The 15,888-nt window shown below is 42.8% G+C and overlaps 1 protein-coding gene across 1 annotated transcript in view; it reads left to right on the top strand.

Moving 5' to 3' along the window:
- LOC146202351 (cytochrome P450 4V2-like) overlaps nucleotides 1–15,888 on the top strand; it is an 89,645-nt gene that overhangs the window by 53,627 nt on the left and 20,130 nt on the right. Inside the window, exon 3 of the mRNA XM_084584475.1 lies at nucleotides 6,381–6,466. Within this exon, the coding sequence (XP_084440601.1) occupies nucleotides 6,381–6,466 (86 nt within the window). The remainder of the gene's footprint in view (nucleotides 1–6,380; nucleotides 6,467–15,888) is intronic.

The raw sequence follows: 15,888 nt of genomic DNA, 5'->3' as shown, positions 1-15,888 counted from the left end.
TTCCAGCGCACAAACCCTTAGAGGAGTCGAATCGGAAGATGAACTTGTGGTCTTGATGCATACCTTTTGAGTTAACTCCGCCGCTTCCGCCAGAAATATCCCTCTCTTTTTCTTTTATTCTTTTTTTTTCATTCGCTTATATATACTTAACTGAAGGTAAGTTCGTTAACCATGGGATTAATTGAGCTTTCCCTGAATAAATTCTTCCCCTCCTCTTCAGCAACCCTATATCTTCGCATGCCGTTGACAACGGAAAGCTCGTAGAAGAAGCTCACCGGTCATAACTTTGATCTTGCTACAGTGACTTGTTGTTATACCGCATTCTCAAATAGCCTGACAGCTCTCTCGCTTTTTGCAAAGTTTCGGTAAAGCATAATTATTCGGTAACCATCAGCCATTAACGCGACAAAAACGATGAACTGAGAAGATCTAGAGGGAACCAAAGCATGCACTCGTCCATTATAAGAACAACTACTCCGCCCACAATACCATGAGCCGATTAGTTCTTGCGTTCATTATGGACGCCGAAATTATCATCATCGTTCATGGTCATCATCTTATGACGGTGGCGCGGGTAAATATTTCGGGAAAGGCTGATGATGCTAGAGTAGCACGTGCTACATTTCGAACGAGGAAGAACTCTCGGCGTCATGACGTCTTTATTGCTAAGTCGCAAATTCGTGATATACAAGCACACTAGTTACCTATTTCCACATGGAGTTTATGCACTTTTTTTTTAGCGAAAGCTACACTAGGCTAGACAGCATCGCTCTTCGGATAAGCGTCGCTAGTAACTACTGCGCATGCGCTGTAACCATGGCAACTAGCTCTTCCGAGCCACAGAAGAAGAAGAAGGGGAGAGAGAAGAGGGACAAGAAGAAGCCGGGTCAAATGGAACAAGAATATTCGGAAGACGCCAAGACGTGGTGAATCGTTGATCATATCATGCAATTTGCAGCCAATGCATTGGCGACGAGAGATTTTCGTTTGGTGGCTTTTGCTACGCATATCCAAGCTTAACCAAGTTGAGCCGCCATCAATTTGTTTTTGTCATTATATCCCAGGACACTGTGCTTTCTTATAAGAATGCACAGAAGCACTTCCAGAAAACGTATGTAAAACAAAAATGGGCATGTGTGTACGGCTGTGAGGCAATGTTCAACGTCCCGGCGTTTCTCAGCTTTTGGAACTCTTTACAGAAGAACAAACAATATTTACGGGATAAGGAAGTGTTCACACTCGTGGCATCCTTTGATGTTGTCTGTCCGTTACGATTGACGCATTAAGCGCATAATGTGGGTAATTATGCCAAAATTCGCGTCAATTAGACTTTTTTGACACAGATTTTTTTTGTTTGGATAACTATGTTTTGAAACTTACCGTGCTAAAAACTTATGTTTTTCTTGGCAGAAATGAGTACCACAAGGTATCACGGTCGCAGACGACTGAGGGCGGCACTAGGTTTGCAGGAACGCGCTAACTTGTGGGCTAGGGACTCGGCGGGCTAAAAGAAAACTAAGAACATCAAATCAGCATACAAATTAACGTGAAAAACACACCACATCCCTAGAAGACAGGTGGCAGCTACTGAACTAATGACAGCAGGGACGACGATGAAAGAAAAAAAAAAAAAAGACGCGCGTTATGTGACAGATGATAGACTTACGTTAAAACACCGCGTTGCCAGTGCATAACAAAGGTGTTGGTGCTGCACTGTACTTGCCAAATAGATTTACTCCGTCTAAGCAGGAACAACGCCCTTTCGTTCACTTTATTACTCACGCTATAGGGGTTTAAAGTAGACAGAATTATGAGTGCCGAGAATTCGCGACATATCGATTACCTAAATTTGAGCAGGATGCACTAGCATAGAGTAGAAAGTACGGCATTTTTTTTTCTTCTTTAAGTATTTGATAATGTCCCCTTCAGAGTGATAGGCGAGAGGTGCAAGGACATTGCAACTCCAAGGGGTGTGTTACGCATATCTTTGGGATAGGGGAGGCTTTCTCAATGTGTCGCATCTTCGCGTGGACACCTTGGGCTGTTTTTATTGCGCGTAGAGCACTATAAATAGATGTTTTCTTTATTTTACTTCCTCATATACTTAATTTTCGCGTTCGCGCGACTATCTAACTGCCGGCAACTAGAGAACCTGCAGCGTTGTACAATAGTGGCAGAACGCCTTGTAACCACCACCGTAGGTACGCTGTCGCATATCAAACCCTGGTATCATTGGCATAACAGACGAGACGCTTCATCCGAAGACTACGCGTGTCGTAGGAGCGCGGCTCGCAATTACCCCACAAGCGCAGCCTGATCTTTGCTTGGTGCGACGCGTAACACGGGCATGCACTTTTCCGTGTCACGCACGCGTATCCGGTGGGTGGAGTTTGGGCGCGCGATGTTAGGGGCGACGCGGACGCGCCTGACCCACATTACGCCACGAGCGAAGAAGCTGCTCCAGTGAGCGCAAGGGAGGAAGGGGCGACAGCAAAATCACCCCGCTTCCTTTTGTTGAAGCCGACGGCGACGTCTTAGTGTTCCGTTTCCTCGCCCGTCGTTACCTCACTTTCGAGGCATGCTTACTTGCGCAAACGACGCACTATGCACGTGCATGTTTTCTGTTGTTACACATATAAATTATATTTTCCAGAAGCATCATGGCTATTTGTCGTCAGTTGCCATTTCAATGATGCCTTGCGTACTAAAAAGAAAAACAAAAATTATCTCAGACCTTTTCCCTTGCCCCCATCGCCTGCGGGGCCAGGTCGACTTAAACCACGTGGTGATCACATGAGGCTAGTTTTCAAGAGCGGCCATTACCAGAATATAAAATGAACGTTACGTTACGGTGAGAAACCATTTATTAGGGATAAAGAGAGAGAGAGGGGGGGGGGGAGGTAGGAGGGCAAGCCATTTACGTACTAACTGCTATCGCTGAAAATTCTCGATTTAGGGTTCGTAAAGACATTAAAAACCCGCACCTTTGATTTCTCTGGCACAAAAACATTATCAACAGAAACAGACCTTGACATTCAAAAGATCAATCTCCAGGTGGTGCAAGGTCCCGCAACACACGGAAGGTTTATGACGTGGAATTCTTGTAGGCGGTGTAAAAGCGAGAAATAGCGTGCCATAAACTGGACACATAGGGTCGCAGTTCCTTCATATATCAAACGGGCGTGAAAAGCAAATTTTTACATGGTTTGGAGGAACACGTGAGAGGCCCTACATCACTCTCCTCTTCAGGGCTATAGGGCTTATTTGCACCTTGAGAAGGAAAGGAATAAAAGTGAAGGAAAAAAGGAAGTGAAATATGATAATGAACAGAACAAAGGACGGGGCAGAGGAACGAAAAAGAAAAAGAGAAGAAAAGACCAAAGAGATTAGAAGAGAGGAAAGGAGAGGAGCTAAGGATATCAGGAAAGAGGAATAAATGCAACAAAGAGAATAATGAAAGGAGGAAGGATGCAAAGAAGAAGAAAGGAGAGAAGAAAGGATTGAAAGACGTGAAAGGAAATAACAAAAGGAAAACAACATAGGGAGGAAAAAGAAAGTATGAAGGAAGAAAATAAGTGAAATTAATAACAATCGAAGGAAGGATTATAATGCACGAAGGGAAACGAAGCAAATGAATGAAAGAAGGAATGGCCAAAATCAGGAAATGTAAAGAAGTGAAAACAAAAAAAAAAGGGGGATGAAGATAATTTGACCCTTTGTGCACGAATAGCAGTGTTCTTTATTTTTTTACTAATCTCAAACCTTCTTAACCTCCGCATATTATCTATGCATTGAAGGTTGACAATCAGTCAAAGACTCGATTGACATATAGCAAAAATAATACTTAGGTTATAATGGCAGTCAGACGACCGCCACCAACACATATCCCCAATCCTAGCTTGTTGTGCCAGCTTGACATAAATGTTTAGATCCGGGCTTCATGAGGCATCACTTAATTGTCGCTTATCTCCTAAACTGCGCGCACACGGAGGCTTTGTACCTGAGGCACCGAAGACCGACATGATTATGAGCTGTGATAAATTTTAGATATGCCCTTATCAGTGCGGTGTTTTCGTTCCACGAAACACTTTATTCAAAACTGTGCGTCAGCAGCTGAGGCGAGTGCTTATATAGAGCGGTATGTTCGAAAAATATATGAAGGGAAGAAACAAGAACGCAAACACGCGTGAGCAGACATGCACTGAGCCGTTGTTGACCACTCGAGGATGATTTTAATGACATGGCGCTTTGTTCTTCCGTTTGATTGCTTGTTTGTTTGTTACTGTTTACTGATTATACAGCTGTCGACTTTGTAGGGCTGGATGCGGCAGGTAATGAACTCCAGTTATGCAAGATTTATGGTCGATGAAAAGCACCTAGCTACCCAACGATTAAACACTGTGCATCTGCAGCTAGTAGACATAAAATGTTTTTCCAGCGCCTTTTTCTAGTCGCCATGTCTTTCGCGTTTGTTTTAAGGAATCGCGCGGTTTTCTGTGGGTTATAAAACTAAAGAAAGTTGGTAGTAATGTAAGCAGTTTACGTTTTTTTTTTTCATGCATTACTGAAGTTAAACAAAACATGGAATTCAATTTCTGTTTCATCATAGAAGGTAAATTGTCTGAACGGGTAATGACACCAGCTTATTTGTCGTCAGCCTGCTTCATTTTACCATCCTCTGCGTGAGCGTGTCTCAGTTGTTGTGGATCTCCTGGGTAGGTCTGTAACGCAAGATTATTTAGGAGTTCAATGTTTCGTTTTTTACTTTTTTTTCAGAAACTACAATTGACAGATGGGTATAGTGCATACCATATAAAAGTTACTGGATTCTTGATACGTACAATAGAGGAGGTTTTCGCATCTTGTATTGCGATCCTAAAGCTTTCCTATGGTATATGGTAAAAACCGAAAAGTATGCAAAAATAAAAATGCTGAAACCACTTTCTATGCAAAAAACAAACAAACAATGAATTCCCTATCGTAAAATTTCTGTAATGTACGATGTAATTTTCTTAACTCACTCTTGGTCCCTTCCTCGAAGTGGCTCAGAATCAGAAAGGACAACACACATTCTTAGCGATACATCAAGGCACCACAGTTGCATATAATGCCCGTGACCATGAATGTGTTTATTTTAGAGGCTGCTACACAGACTGCAATAAACGGATCTTTCGGTTCAGGCCTCCTGTTCTGGTTAACCGATCTTCAGGAAACAGGGGTGGGCATTTGCTCTTTTAAAATAAGTGATCTATTCCTCTGAAAGCAGATTCATTTCTATCTGTGCTGCCCATGCTTCTGGACACGCTGTAAACGTTACTGGACCATTATTATGGCGCCGCTGTAAAAGTAAACGGGCAAAAAGAAAACAGGTTTGAAAATTACATTGTAATTGGTTTGGTTTTGTCTAGGGTTTTAATGTCCCAATGCGACTTAGGCTAAGAGAGACGCCGTCGTAGAGGGTTCCGGAAATTTCGACCACCTCGGGTTATTTAACGCGCACTGATATCGCACAGCACAATGTAATTAATAGCAGTTACTGAATACAGCTTCGATCTCCATAGTATTACGGAGTATTTATGACCTTCTCTCAGTGCATACAGTTTCCCGCTGTGCGTTGTATCAATGTTTTCTTCCGTTAACGCTTTATGCTGAAATGGTAATTTTTTTTGTTGAAATGAGAATGTTTTTTCTTTTGTTTTTTTAGTCACCTATGACTGCATCTCTATTTTCCACACGCGAGAGTCTCATTGTGATTGACTTGTCAGCGCTGTCAATACGATTGCAGCCACCGCGTCAAGCTGCTGCCTAAGGAGCTTCTTCGGGGATGCTTCTCTCCTTGAATCCCCTGCCCCTTTTCCCATAGGGAAGGCATGTAATTAGTAGCAAAAGAACAATTAGGTACCAGAATGATGCGTAGCTTCGTCGCTTTTATGTCTCACAAAATCTGTGAAATTCGCTCTGTTCAAATAAGCGGCCCGCTCCCTCAATTTCAAGTATAACATGGTCTGGGATACTGCTTTGAAAATGACAATGTGTGGCTCGGCTCAGAAGTTTGTCGACATTTAACTGCGGTCACTCTACCCGATGCGTCGGCACCGGCACTGGCTGAACACTATATACTTCAATTGGAATTGGCTAAATGTTTGCGAGGGCGCCTAGTGTTTTTTTTTTTTTTTTTTTGTTGTTGTTAAAACAATCACTGGGCGAGTCAGTGGGCGCTGAGAAGAAGCGTCGAACGGCGACTGAATAATACTGGTGTTAATGATGAAATGAATCTCTATCTAATCTAACAGCATGACCGCGGTATGGGCTTTGCATGATCTGTTGCTGCAGCACTGCATATACGCATATTTTCCCCGCTCTGCCTCTTTCGTACGCAGTCGGTGCTCAACTGTTCGACGAATTTGAAGAAACCCATCCTGTACTCGCTGCTGAACGCCTGGCTGGGAACCGGTCTGCTCACCAGGTAAAACCCTTCGTCACTGTCAATGTTACCCAGAGACTTTTGCTCAGGTATTTTTCCTGCCTCTGCTTTGCTGTCGAAGGTGCAAATATTGACTCTAGCGCTCTGTGGCACGTCTTACGAGGTCGTCTGCACGAATTCATGCGAAAGCACGCGGGCAGATTCGGTGTTCACATGCGGTACCACGTTCGAGCGCGTGCCTGAGTAGGAAGAGATGGTGCGGACGTGGTTATTCGTAGTTTTTCTTGTACTCTCGTCTTTTTAATATCCCTTTTTTGTTTTTGTTTTCTATGTACCGCGCCATGCCAAAGCACATAGAATTCCTAGCGTTATGCCCACATGATAGCACACAACACGACGCAACGCCTTTAAATGCAGTCTAATGCTTCATAACGCACCACTAAATCCCACTGTATCACTCAGGGTATTGTTGATCAGGGGAATGAAAGATAGCAACATCCCCGTATGTCTATCTTGGCTTCGGTGGCCGTAGGCTTTCTTCATATGTATGCCATGAAGAACCTCCTAAATTCTCTCAGACATTATGAGGCTCTTCATCGCCTGCTGAGATGATGATCGTTCTATAATGAAATGGTACATACTCAGATAGCATTTTTCAATGAAAATGTGTTTATGAACGAATTTTGTTTTCGCATAGCGTAATAATGCACTGTAACGATCAATACATCCGCATATCTCCCCACGGGAGATTTGTAGTATCCTACTATCTACGTTTTCGTTCTCATCAAAAGCGTTCCCCATTGAATTTGGTAGTCTGAACTATACTAGATGAGGGCGAAGGACAAACTTTAAAAGAAACATTTTGCGTCGCATTGGAAGATTAGACCATTCCCTTCAGCATGCGTGCAACAGTATATTACAATATTCAACAGTTCTCTCCAATTAAAGTTGATGCCAAAGAAAACTGGACGAGCTTGTGCGCAAATTTTAGCATCGATTGTTTCATTTAGGCGTTCAAGAGGGTCCTTTAGACGTGCTTTCAGCAGATGATATGTCTTCCGTAACTACCTAGCGCGCCTTCTTATTGCTCTTTTTCTACTTATTGCAGCGCTTCTCGTACGAACTGAGTGCCGTTTTGTTGGCTCTCAATGCTGTCAGACAAGAAACAAAAAAACTGAAACCAGTCGCGAGTGTTCTTAACAAGAGAACATAGGTAGGTGCCGCTAAACTCCGCACAGTGAGAAACTAGAGCATGGTCTTTACAGTTAGGCATGGAAGCGTGCGGCAAAGCTTACTACAAGTGACGATAGAAGAGAGTACAAGGATGAACAAGATGGGGGTCTCATTCGACAACGCAGACGAACAGCCTAAGGCATGACGTAAAAAACAGGAGACGAAAGCAAAAACCTGGTGCTAAATTTTACCATAAAAATAGTGGAGTCACAGGTGCCATTTTGTTCCCGCGCAGGCACATACACGAGACGATATCGCGATATGCCCATGGGATGCGCACGCTGCCTTCTGACGTGCTCCACGGAGAGGAAAAATGACAGCCGCTGTGGGGCCGGTGGCTGCTCCCTGTACCCTATACCCGAGAAGCTTAAGCGCAGGTCAATCGCGGCTAGAAAACACATTGCACCGAGTTGCAGAAACGTATGGACAAATATTCACAGCGTGAACGTGAGCGGTACACTGAGAATTCGTCGAAAATTCATTGAGAATCCGTTGAGAATTCGTTCTCCTGAAGGCCTACATTTAAGTATGAGTTCTATTGAACGCGAGTTTAAGCAATAACTTATACAGCTCGTTAGGCCGAAAAGTCGTCGGCGTCGGAATTCTTGGCACCGCATGTCGGAAATAGTCGGGAGCTGCGTAAAAAAATATTTTATCATGGTATATTGTGGTTCTGGTGATTGATGAGTTTATGATGTGTGATAGGCGATGACTTGTTAATGAATAATTGCAATTAGTTGTTTATTTGATCAAATAAAGAAATGAAAGTAGTCAGGAAAAGGCGGTAAGGCGGTTCAAAGGTCTCAAATTGCTGAGAATGAAAAGCCAACGCTTGCTTATGCTAATTAAACAATTAGAGTGGTAATTGAGCAAATAATTGAAATGATTAAAAACAAAAATTGGAAAAAGGGGGGAATCGAAGGTGTCAAACAGCTCAGACTGAAAAGCCAATGCATGATGACGATACTTAAGGAAATGTAATGTGTGTAATTGATCAAGTAATTGAAATGGTTGAAAAAACGAAACATTGAAAAAAGGAGAGGACAAAGATGTCAGAACGTTAGAATGAAAAGGCAGTGTTTGCTGATGCTAAATAAAAAAATAAGAGCAAAAAGTTGCCGGTGGTTACGTTGCTTCCTAATGCGAAATTTGAGCGCAGCTCATCATATGTTTCACCTTTTCGATAGACTGAGGCAAAGATTTCGAGCAAGACGTGTATGAACCATTACAGACAACTTTTTTATTTTACACATATATTCCTTCAAGAAACACTCCACTAACAGTTTTTGACTGTCATAAAGGAAGCTTTGTGGTCGGAGAAATGAAGAAAGCAATTAAGTTATTGGGAAATAGCGAGAGGCAGTGCGTGGGCCCATAGGAATGTTGCGCGGCGAAGAGATAGCAGCGACTGACTGATGCCGCTGAAGTCGCTAGCTAGTCAAGACAACGTGGCTCTGCGTTTCGGCTTGGGATGCAAGCATTGTGATCCGCTGATGCCGAGCCGACGCTTCGGCAACATGAGAACACAGTCGTCGCCACGCAGGAAGAGGGGGGGGGGGGGTGTACACGCAGTGGCGAACGGTGGTGGCAGGAGCGCGCGCAGCAGTCGGAGAACACGCGCCGGCGCCGCCACGGATGAAGAGAAAGGAGGGGGGGGGGGGGAGCAGCGCGCGCTGCCCTGGCTGCGCAGCTGGTTACGAGGGACAACGGCGACGGCGACGACGACGACGTGAAACGCAGGAACGGGCGCCAAAGTGCCGCGCTCTAAAATTAAAGCCTAAGGAAGTGAAAAGGAATTGTCCCCTTGTGTGAGACGCTATTGCGTCATACCCTTAACGATGGAGTCCCCCGACGTTGTATCGAAGGCAAACAGCGCGTTCCGCGGAGCGCGCCGTGGAATGCATCAAGTTTCAAGCGGCGCCTGATCATACCGGTGTCGTCATCACCCAATACAATTTTTTAAACGATATGTTCGGACTGAAAAAATTGTATAACACCGACCTTTGCCAGAAAACAGAAGGACTTAGCTACATTACTCTCGGCAACGAGCACCATTATCTTCATTATGCAAATAAATGTAGCGAAAGAAGGGGTTCGTTATAAGATACGTATATGCAAAGGTAGCCAAAAGCTATACTGACACGTAGTAAAGCATATGGAATTTTCAGAAAGGAAGAAAAAGCAACAACCACATGCTGCCATTGGGATTCGAAACCACGACCTCGGAATTTCGTTAGGTCACGTTCCCCGTTAGAAAATCTTCCACGTGACATTCGCCGTAACACAGGAAGTTCCACGTCCGCCACTGTGGGTGAGTGTGACGCTGCTAAACACTTTCAAGGGTTGGTTGCACCCGTCATAAATACCTAAGAAAGTGGAAGATTCAATATCCGTCGCTGTGGGTCAGTCGCCAGAGCCCCTTACGCAAAATATGGAGTTCGTGGATTTGAATCCCACCGAATCGTATCCCACCGACAGCATGTGGTCGTTTTTCCTTCTACTTTCTACTCTGTTATCTTTATGGTTGCCTTATTAATTCATATTAATCACCCCCCGCCCCACCCACCAAAGGAAAAAAGGAGTTATGTTTTACTTAGTGCCTGTGGCTTCTGGATATATTTGTATGCGCCACGGTAGGGTGACTCAAAGTGAATTCAGGTAGTTCGACTGTGAGGTTCGTCTGCTTATCGCACTTTTGGTCGCATTTTTCTAAAATACTATCCGAAAACATTCTTGTACATACTTGAACAGCACGCATATCTGCAAGTAAAGAATTCGCAAAATGAGATGCGTACAATTACAGGCAGCGTCAAGTATTTGATGAACCTTCACAAACAGTGATTTCGATCTATTTTAAGAACTCAAAGTTGAAGAGCTAACATAACGAAAAAAAGAAAAAATATATATATATATATATATATATATATATATATATATATATATATATATATATATATATATATATATATATATATATATATATATATATATATGAAACGTACTCGCAGACGCGACGGAGTAAATTTAACGCAAAAATTGTTATAATTATATACATAATAATCTGAAATTCAGTAATTAAACGATATATTAATTAATAAATTTGCGTCGCTGTAGTGGCAATGCGAACTTCGAAGCCAAGGAAAACACGAAGCTCATATTAATCCTTGAAACAAAGCAAAACTCCGCAGTTATGCATCGCGATTAAGTACGGCGATTGCTACCGCACCAAACTGAAGCTCGGCACATTAAACGCCTAGGGAACTTTGTATAAATGCGACGTCCACTGTTGCAGTGCCTACGGCACCCGATTCGAATTCCATGCGCTATTGGGTATGATCATGTTCATTTGTTTGCTTCGCCACTTGATTTAAGTAAGAGGTTATTAACCATCAATTTCATGACCGCTATTTTCGATAGGGGAAAAGAAAAAGAATGGGCATGAGCCGCATCAGTAAAACAGGTAGTTCAAACCAGAGTTGTTCAGGCAGTGCGTGCTCTTTGCCGTTTATTGTGCGCCAGCGGACTTGATTCGCGCTTGTAAAGCGAGCTACTGTGCCTGTATATATATTTTGATATGCCTTCTTCCACATCGTCACCCATCACGACCTTCTTTCTTCTCTCCTTCCCCAGTGCAGAGTAGCAGGCCAGATTTGAATTATTCGGGCCAACCTCTCTGCCTTTTATTTCAATCTATCTATCTATCTATCTATCTATCTATCTATCTATCTATCTATCTATCTATCTATCTATCTATCTATCTATCTATCTATCTATCTATCTATCTATCTATCTATCTATCTATCTATCTATCTATCTATCTATCTATCTATCTATCTATCTATCTATCTATCTATCTATCTATCTATCTATCTATCTATCTATCTATCTATCTATCTATCTATCTATCTATCTATCTATCTATCTATCTATCTATCTATCTATCTATCTATCTATCTATCTATCTATCTATCTATCTATCTATCTATCTATCTATCTATCTATCTATCTATCTATCTATCTATCTATCTATCTATCTATCTATCTATCTATCTATCTATCTATCTATCTATCTATCTATCTATCTATCTATCTATCTATCTATCTATCTATCTATCTATCTATCTATCTATCTATCTATCTATCTATCTATCTATCTATCTATCTATCTATCTATCTATCTATCTATCTATCTATCTATCTATCTATCTATCTATCTATCTATCTATCTATCTATCTATCTATCTATCTATCTATCTATCTATCTATCTATCTATCTCTCTCTGTCTGTCTGTCTGTCTGTCTGTCTGTCTGTCTGTCTGTCTGTCTGTCTGTCTGTCTGTCTGTCTGTCTGTCTGTCTGTCTGTCTGTCTGTCTATCTATCTATCTATCTATCTATCTATCTATCTATCTATCTATCTATCTATCTATCTATCTATCTATCTATCTATCTATCTATCTATCTATCTATCTATCTATCTATCTGTCTGTCTGTCTGTCTGTCTGTCTGTCTGTCTGTCTGCCTGCCTGCCTGCCTGCCTGCCTGCCTGTCTGTCTGTCTGTCTGTCTGTCTGTCTGTCTCTGTCTGTCCGTCCGTCCGTCCGTCCGTCCGTCCGTCCGTCCGTCCGTCCGTCCGTCCGTCCGTCCGTCCGTCCGTCCGTCCGTCCGTCCGTCTATCTATCTATCTATCTATCTATCTATCTATCTATCTATCTATCTATCTATCTATCTATCTATCTATCTATCTATCTATCTATCTATCTATCTATCTATCTATCTATCTATCTATCTATCTATCTATCTATCTATCTATCTATCTATCTATCTATCTATCTATCTATCTATCTATCTATCTATCGAACCAGAATTCTTCCATATTACCTGTTGTGAAACTTTCCATACGGCCCATTTATCAAAAAATGGCGGTTTTCATTGGTCAAAAATCGGGTGTATGGATAGTAGCGCCCCCGCGGCCGTTAAAGGAAACTGCGCATGCATTGCAAACCTTCAGATTTTTGATAAATGCACGACCACCATGTAAATAAGTATGTTCAAGAGTTGCAGGAGCGAAAAGTTTTAGTAATAAAGCTGTAGAGGTAATTAAGATGAAAAAAAAAAAAGAACGAAAAAGAAGCGATTTTCAAAATGCATTGATGGCAATAAGAGAAAGCTTCTATTGACCGCTTCTAGATGGTGCGGCAATTCATAAGCACCCAAAAAATGCGCACAAAAACTGCTTACTTTTTGAAGCGGAGTTTCCCAACTGGTACGACCTAAAAGCTCTGGTTCGAACATGGCGCCGGAGTTGCTGCAACGTGTCATCAGCGGATGCTGGATTTGCATCCAGCTTCCGGTGTGTCTCATGCGCTCAGTTTCAGTTTTGTGCGAAAAAAATCGCCTAATTTTCCCACTCTTTACAGCTTTAGAAATGAGTTTTCCTTAGTTTCAAAGGCTGATATGGCTTCGTCTTATTCATCGATTAGCTCCTACTGGTACTAACCACTCAACTGCATTAGACAAAAGTAAATCGGGAAATGTAAGCTCATTGATTATATAGTTAGAACAATTTTCAAAGTAAATTATCCACCGCGGCGGAGAGCATGCTATATAATTTTTGTTTCCTATTTTGAACTAAGCACACTAACGAATGTTTAAATGTGGTAGCTGATGCCCTGGGTATTATGCATTTTTCTTTTGTGTTCGGCATTTGCATTTGCATTTGACGTTGTCATTTGAAAACTCCCGAGTTCGACGGCCATTCCCTGGTCCAGCAGGCAGCTACTACGCAAGCGACCTTGCGTAGAACGAGTGTGTTACATCACACGCGTTACTCTTTCCGCCTGCTGATATATATATATTATTTCTTCTTTTCTTTCTTGACTTCTTCAAAAGGGTCAAGGTAGCTCTTTGTTACGTGACCCAAGGCATGGCAGTGAGAGCGCGACGCGGTTATTTTGCAAGTGGGGCAACAAGCAGACGACTTTCGGGCCAGAGTAAAATACATAAAGTTGAAAAAGACTGCCCGATAAAAATAAAAATACACTATCCTAACACATTTCGTTGTTAACAGATAATCCTTTGCCTTGGAATGTTTGATCGCTGACATAAGGGCCATACGCTGACCAGACGGCGCTAATTAGGCCAAATCTGGAACTAATAACCACAGCCAGAAGCCTTTTGGGTCGTGAAATAAGCGAAACCGAATGCCAAACTGCGGGAGGTGTGCACCTCTTAGCATACCTCACTCATTTTGATGCGCTCTACGAGACTTTATCACGCAGGAGCACGCATCGTGTGGCTTCGGTAAAGCATTGACGCCATAAAAAAGAGCTCAGTATTTCACGTGGCATTAGAGACCACTTTGTAAAGGCGACTTGCGACTCGTGCATTGCAAGGAATTCTCAGCCGCTCAGCGTTGTCATGAGCTTTTTTCACAATCTGCGCTTAAAACCAGCGCTGCTTCGAAACGCATATTGGTTCACTGTTATGAATCCAGATTTAACGTACTGAGCATCAGCTGCGAAAGCAATACGTTGACTGTCCTTCGTCAGACTTGCATATTCAACTTGGTAGTATCTTAAATTGCGCAGTTTAACTATCTGAAACAAAGCATGAGCTATGAGAGGCGCCGTAGTGGACAGCTGAGGATTAATTTGAACCACCGGGGATCTTTTGGCCATGCGGTGCGGTTACGGCGCTCGACGGCTGAATCGGATGCAGGATCGAATCTCGGCTGCGACGGCCGCGGTTGAAGGCCGACGGACGTTCTGCCTTCAACCGCAACTGACTGTGAACGCAGAGATCATCGCTAACGTTCGCGTCTTTCGCCTTCCTCGGAATCACTTTGTTCGCCGTGCTTCCGCTGCGGTAATACGGACTGCAGTTGACTCTAACGAAATATTCTAGGTAACCTCTTGTCCGCGCCAAATCCGTGTGCCGACCGGAAGCTGGGAAATCCCAGGCGCTTGAAACAGAAATGGTTCTGTGATTCATGATGAAGACTTTACGCTTCAACGCAACTGAGATGAGTCGATGCTGCTTTGGTAAGCTGCGATAAACCAACCGTCTTTGAACGTGTGGGACTAATAGCTAAATTTTTAGTAATAATTATTGCTAAACAGTTGGCGCTGCGGTCAGATAATGATAAAATAAGAACAACAAAAAAAAAAACATTTTTGAAATAGTAATTCTTCACTGCCATTTATAACAAGCGGACGAACGATATAAAATAAAAAAACAACAACTTCTCTTATTGACTCTGGTTGTGATAAAAATGTGTTTCAACCATTGGATTGACATATAATATACAGGTTGTCCAAGCTAACTTTAGCCATATAAAAAAATGATATTTTAGTTAGGGCAGCTAGAGAAACTACCTGTATACAGTAGCCAGCCATCTGGCGCTCCACAAGCAATTTTTATTTTTGAATTAAGTAATTAGTAATTAAGTAATTTTTCTTACTTACTACCTATTGCATTCAGACAAATTATAGAGCCCCTTGTGAAACCCCCATTCCATCTCTTTCTGATAAAGGCAGCCTCGCGTGTATCTTTCTTCCAAGGTTTAAAGAAAGCCCGCGAAATACAAAAATATCACGCCCGCGAAATACAAAATATCCCGCCCGCGAAATACATAATAGCCCGCGAAATACAAAATATAAAAAAAAAAATATCCCGTGACTGGCGCATTCGCGCGCGGTGCTCTCCACCGTGGTTTGAGTGAAAGAAATCAGCTGTGGCCGTGGCTACACGGGGGCCGTTGCAGCGGCAGGCCGATATTTCTCGGGTGGTTTCTACGCCTGTTTCAGGCAGTCGGCGTACGTGATGGTTCTAGTTGCAGCGAGCTCACCGGGCTCGCTGCAACCATCGCCAACATATCAGGATTGGTTAGAACTTCGGGGAGAGGTGCTGGCTCCTGGAGAAACTGGCGGCAGCAAGAGGCAGCTGCGTACCACTGCATCTACTAGAAGCTATGCCCGAATCGGGAAGTGGGATTATTTTCCATCATGGGGAGGGGGGGGGGGGGGGGATAAACCACAGATACTGATCGCCAAACATTGAGCTTTTCTAATAAAGCCGATTTAAACCCGCAACAATAACCGAAGGAAGGCGTCTGCTGGATGGATGAATGGAATATAGGAGCGTCCCCGTTGAGACGGGGTGGTAGCAGTAGCTATCATGTTCATCATTTTCTCCCTACATCTTAATTATTGTTTTAGATTGGTTAACTATAC

The sequence above is a fragment of the Amblyomma maculatum genome, chromosome 1, assembly GCF_055883805.1.
Source record: "Amblyomma maculatum isolate TAMU_Amacu chromosome 1, ASM5588380v1, whole genome shotgun sequence".
NCBI lineage: Eukaryota > Metazoa > Arthropoda > Arachnida > Ixodida > Ixodidae > Amblyomma > Amblyomma maculatum.
This window is presented reverse-complemented; position numbering and strand designations above follow the sequence as displayed.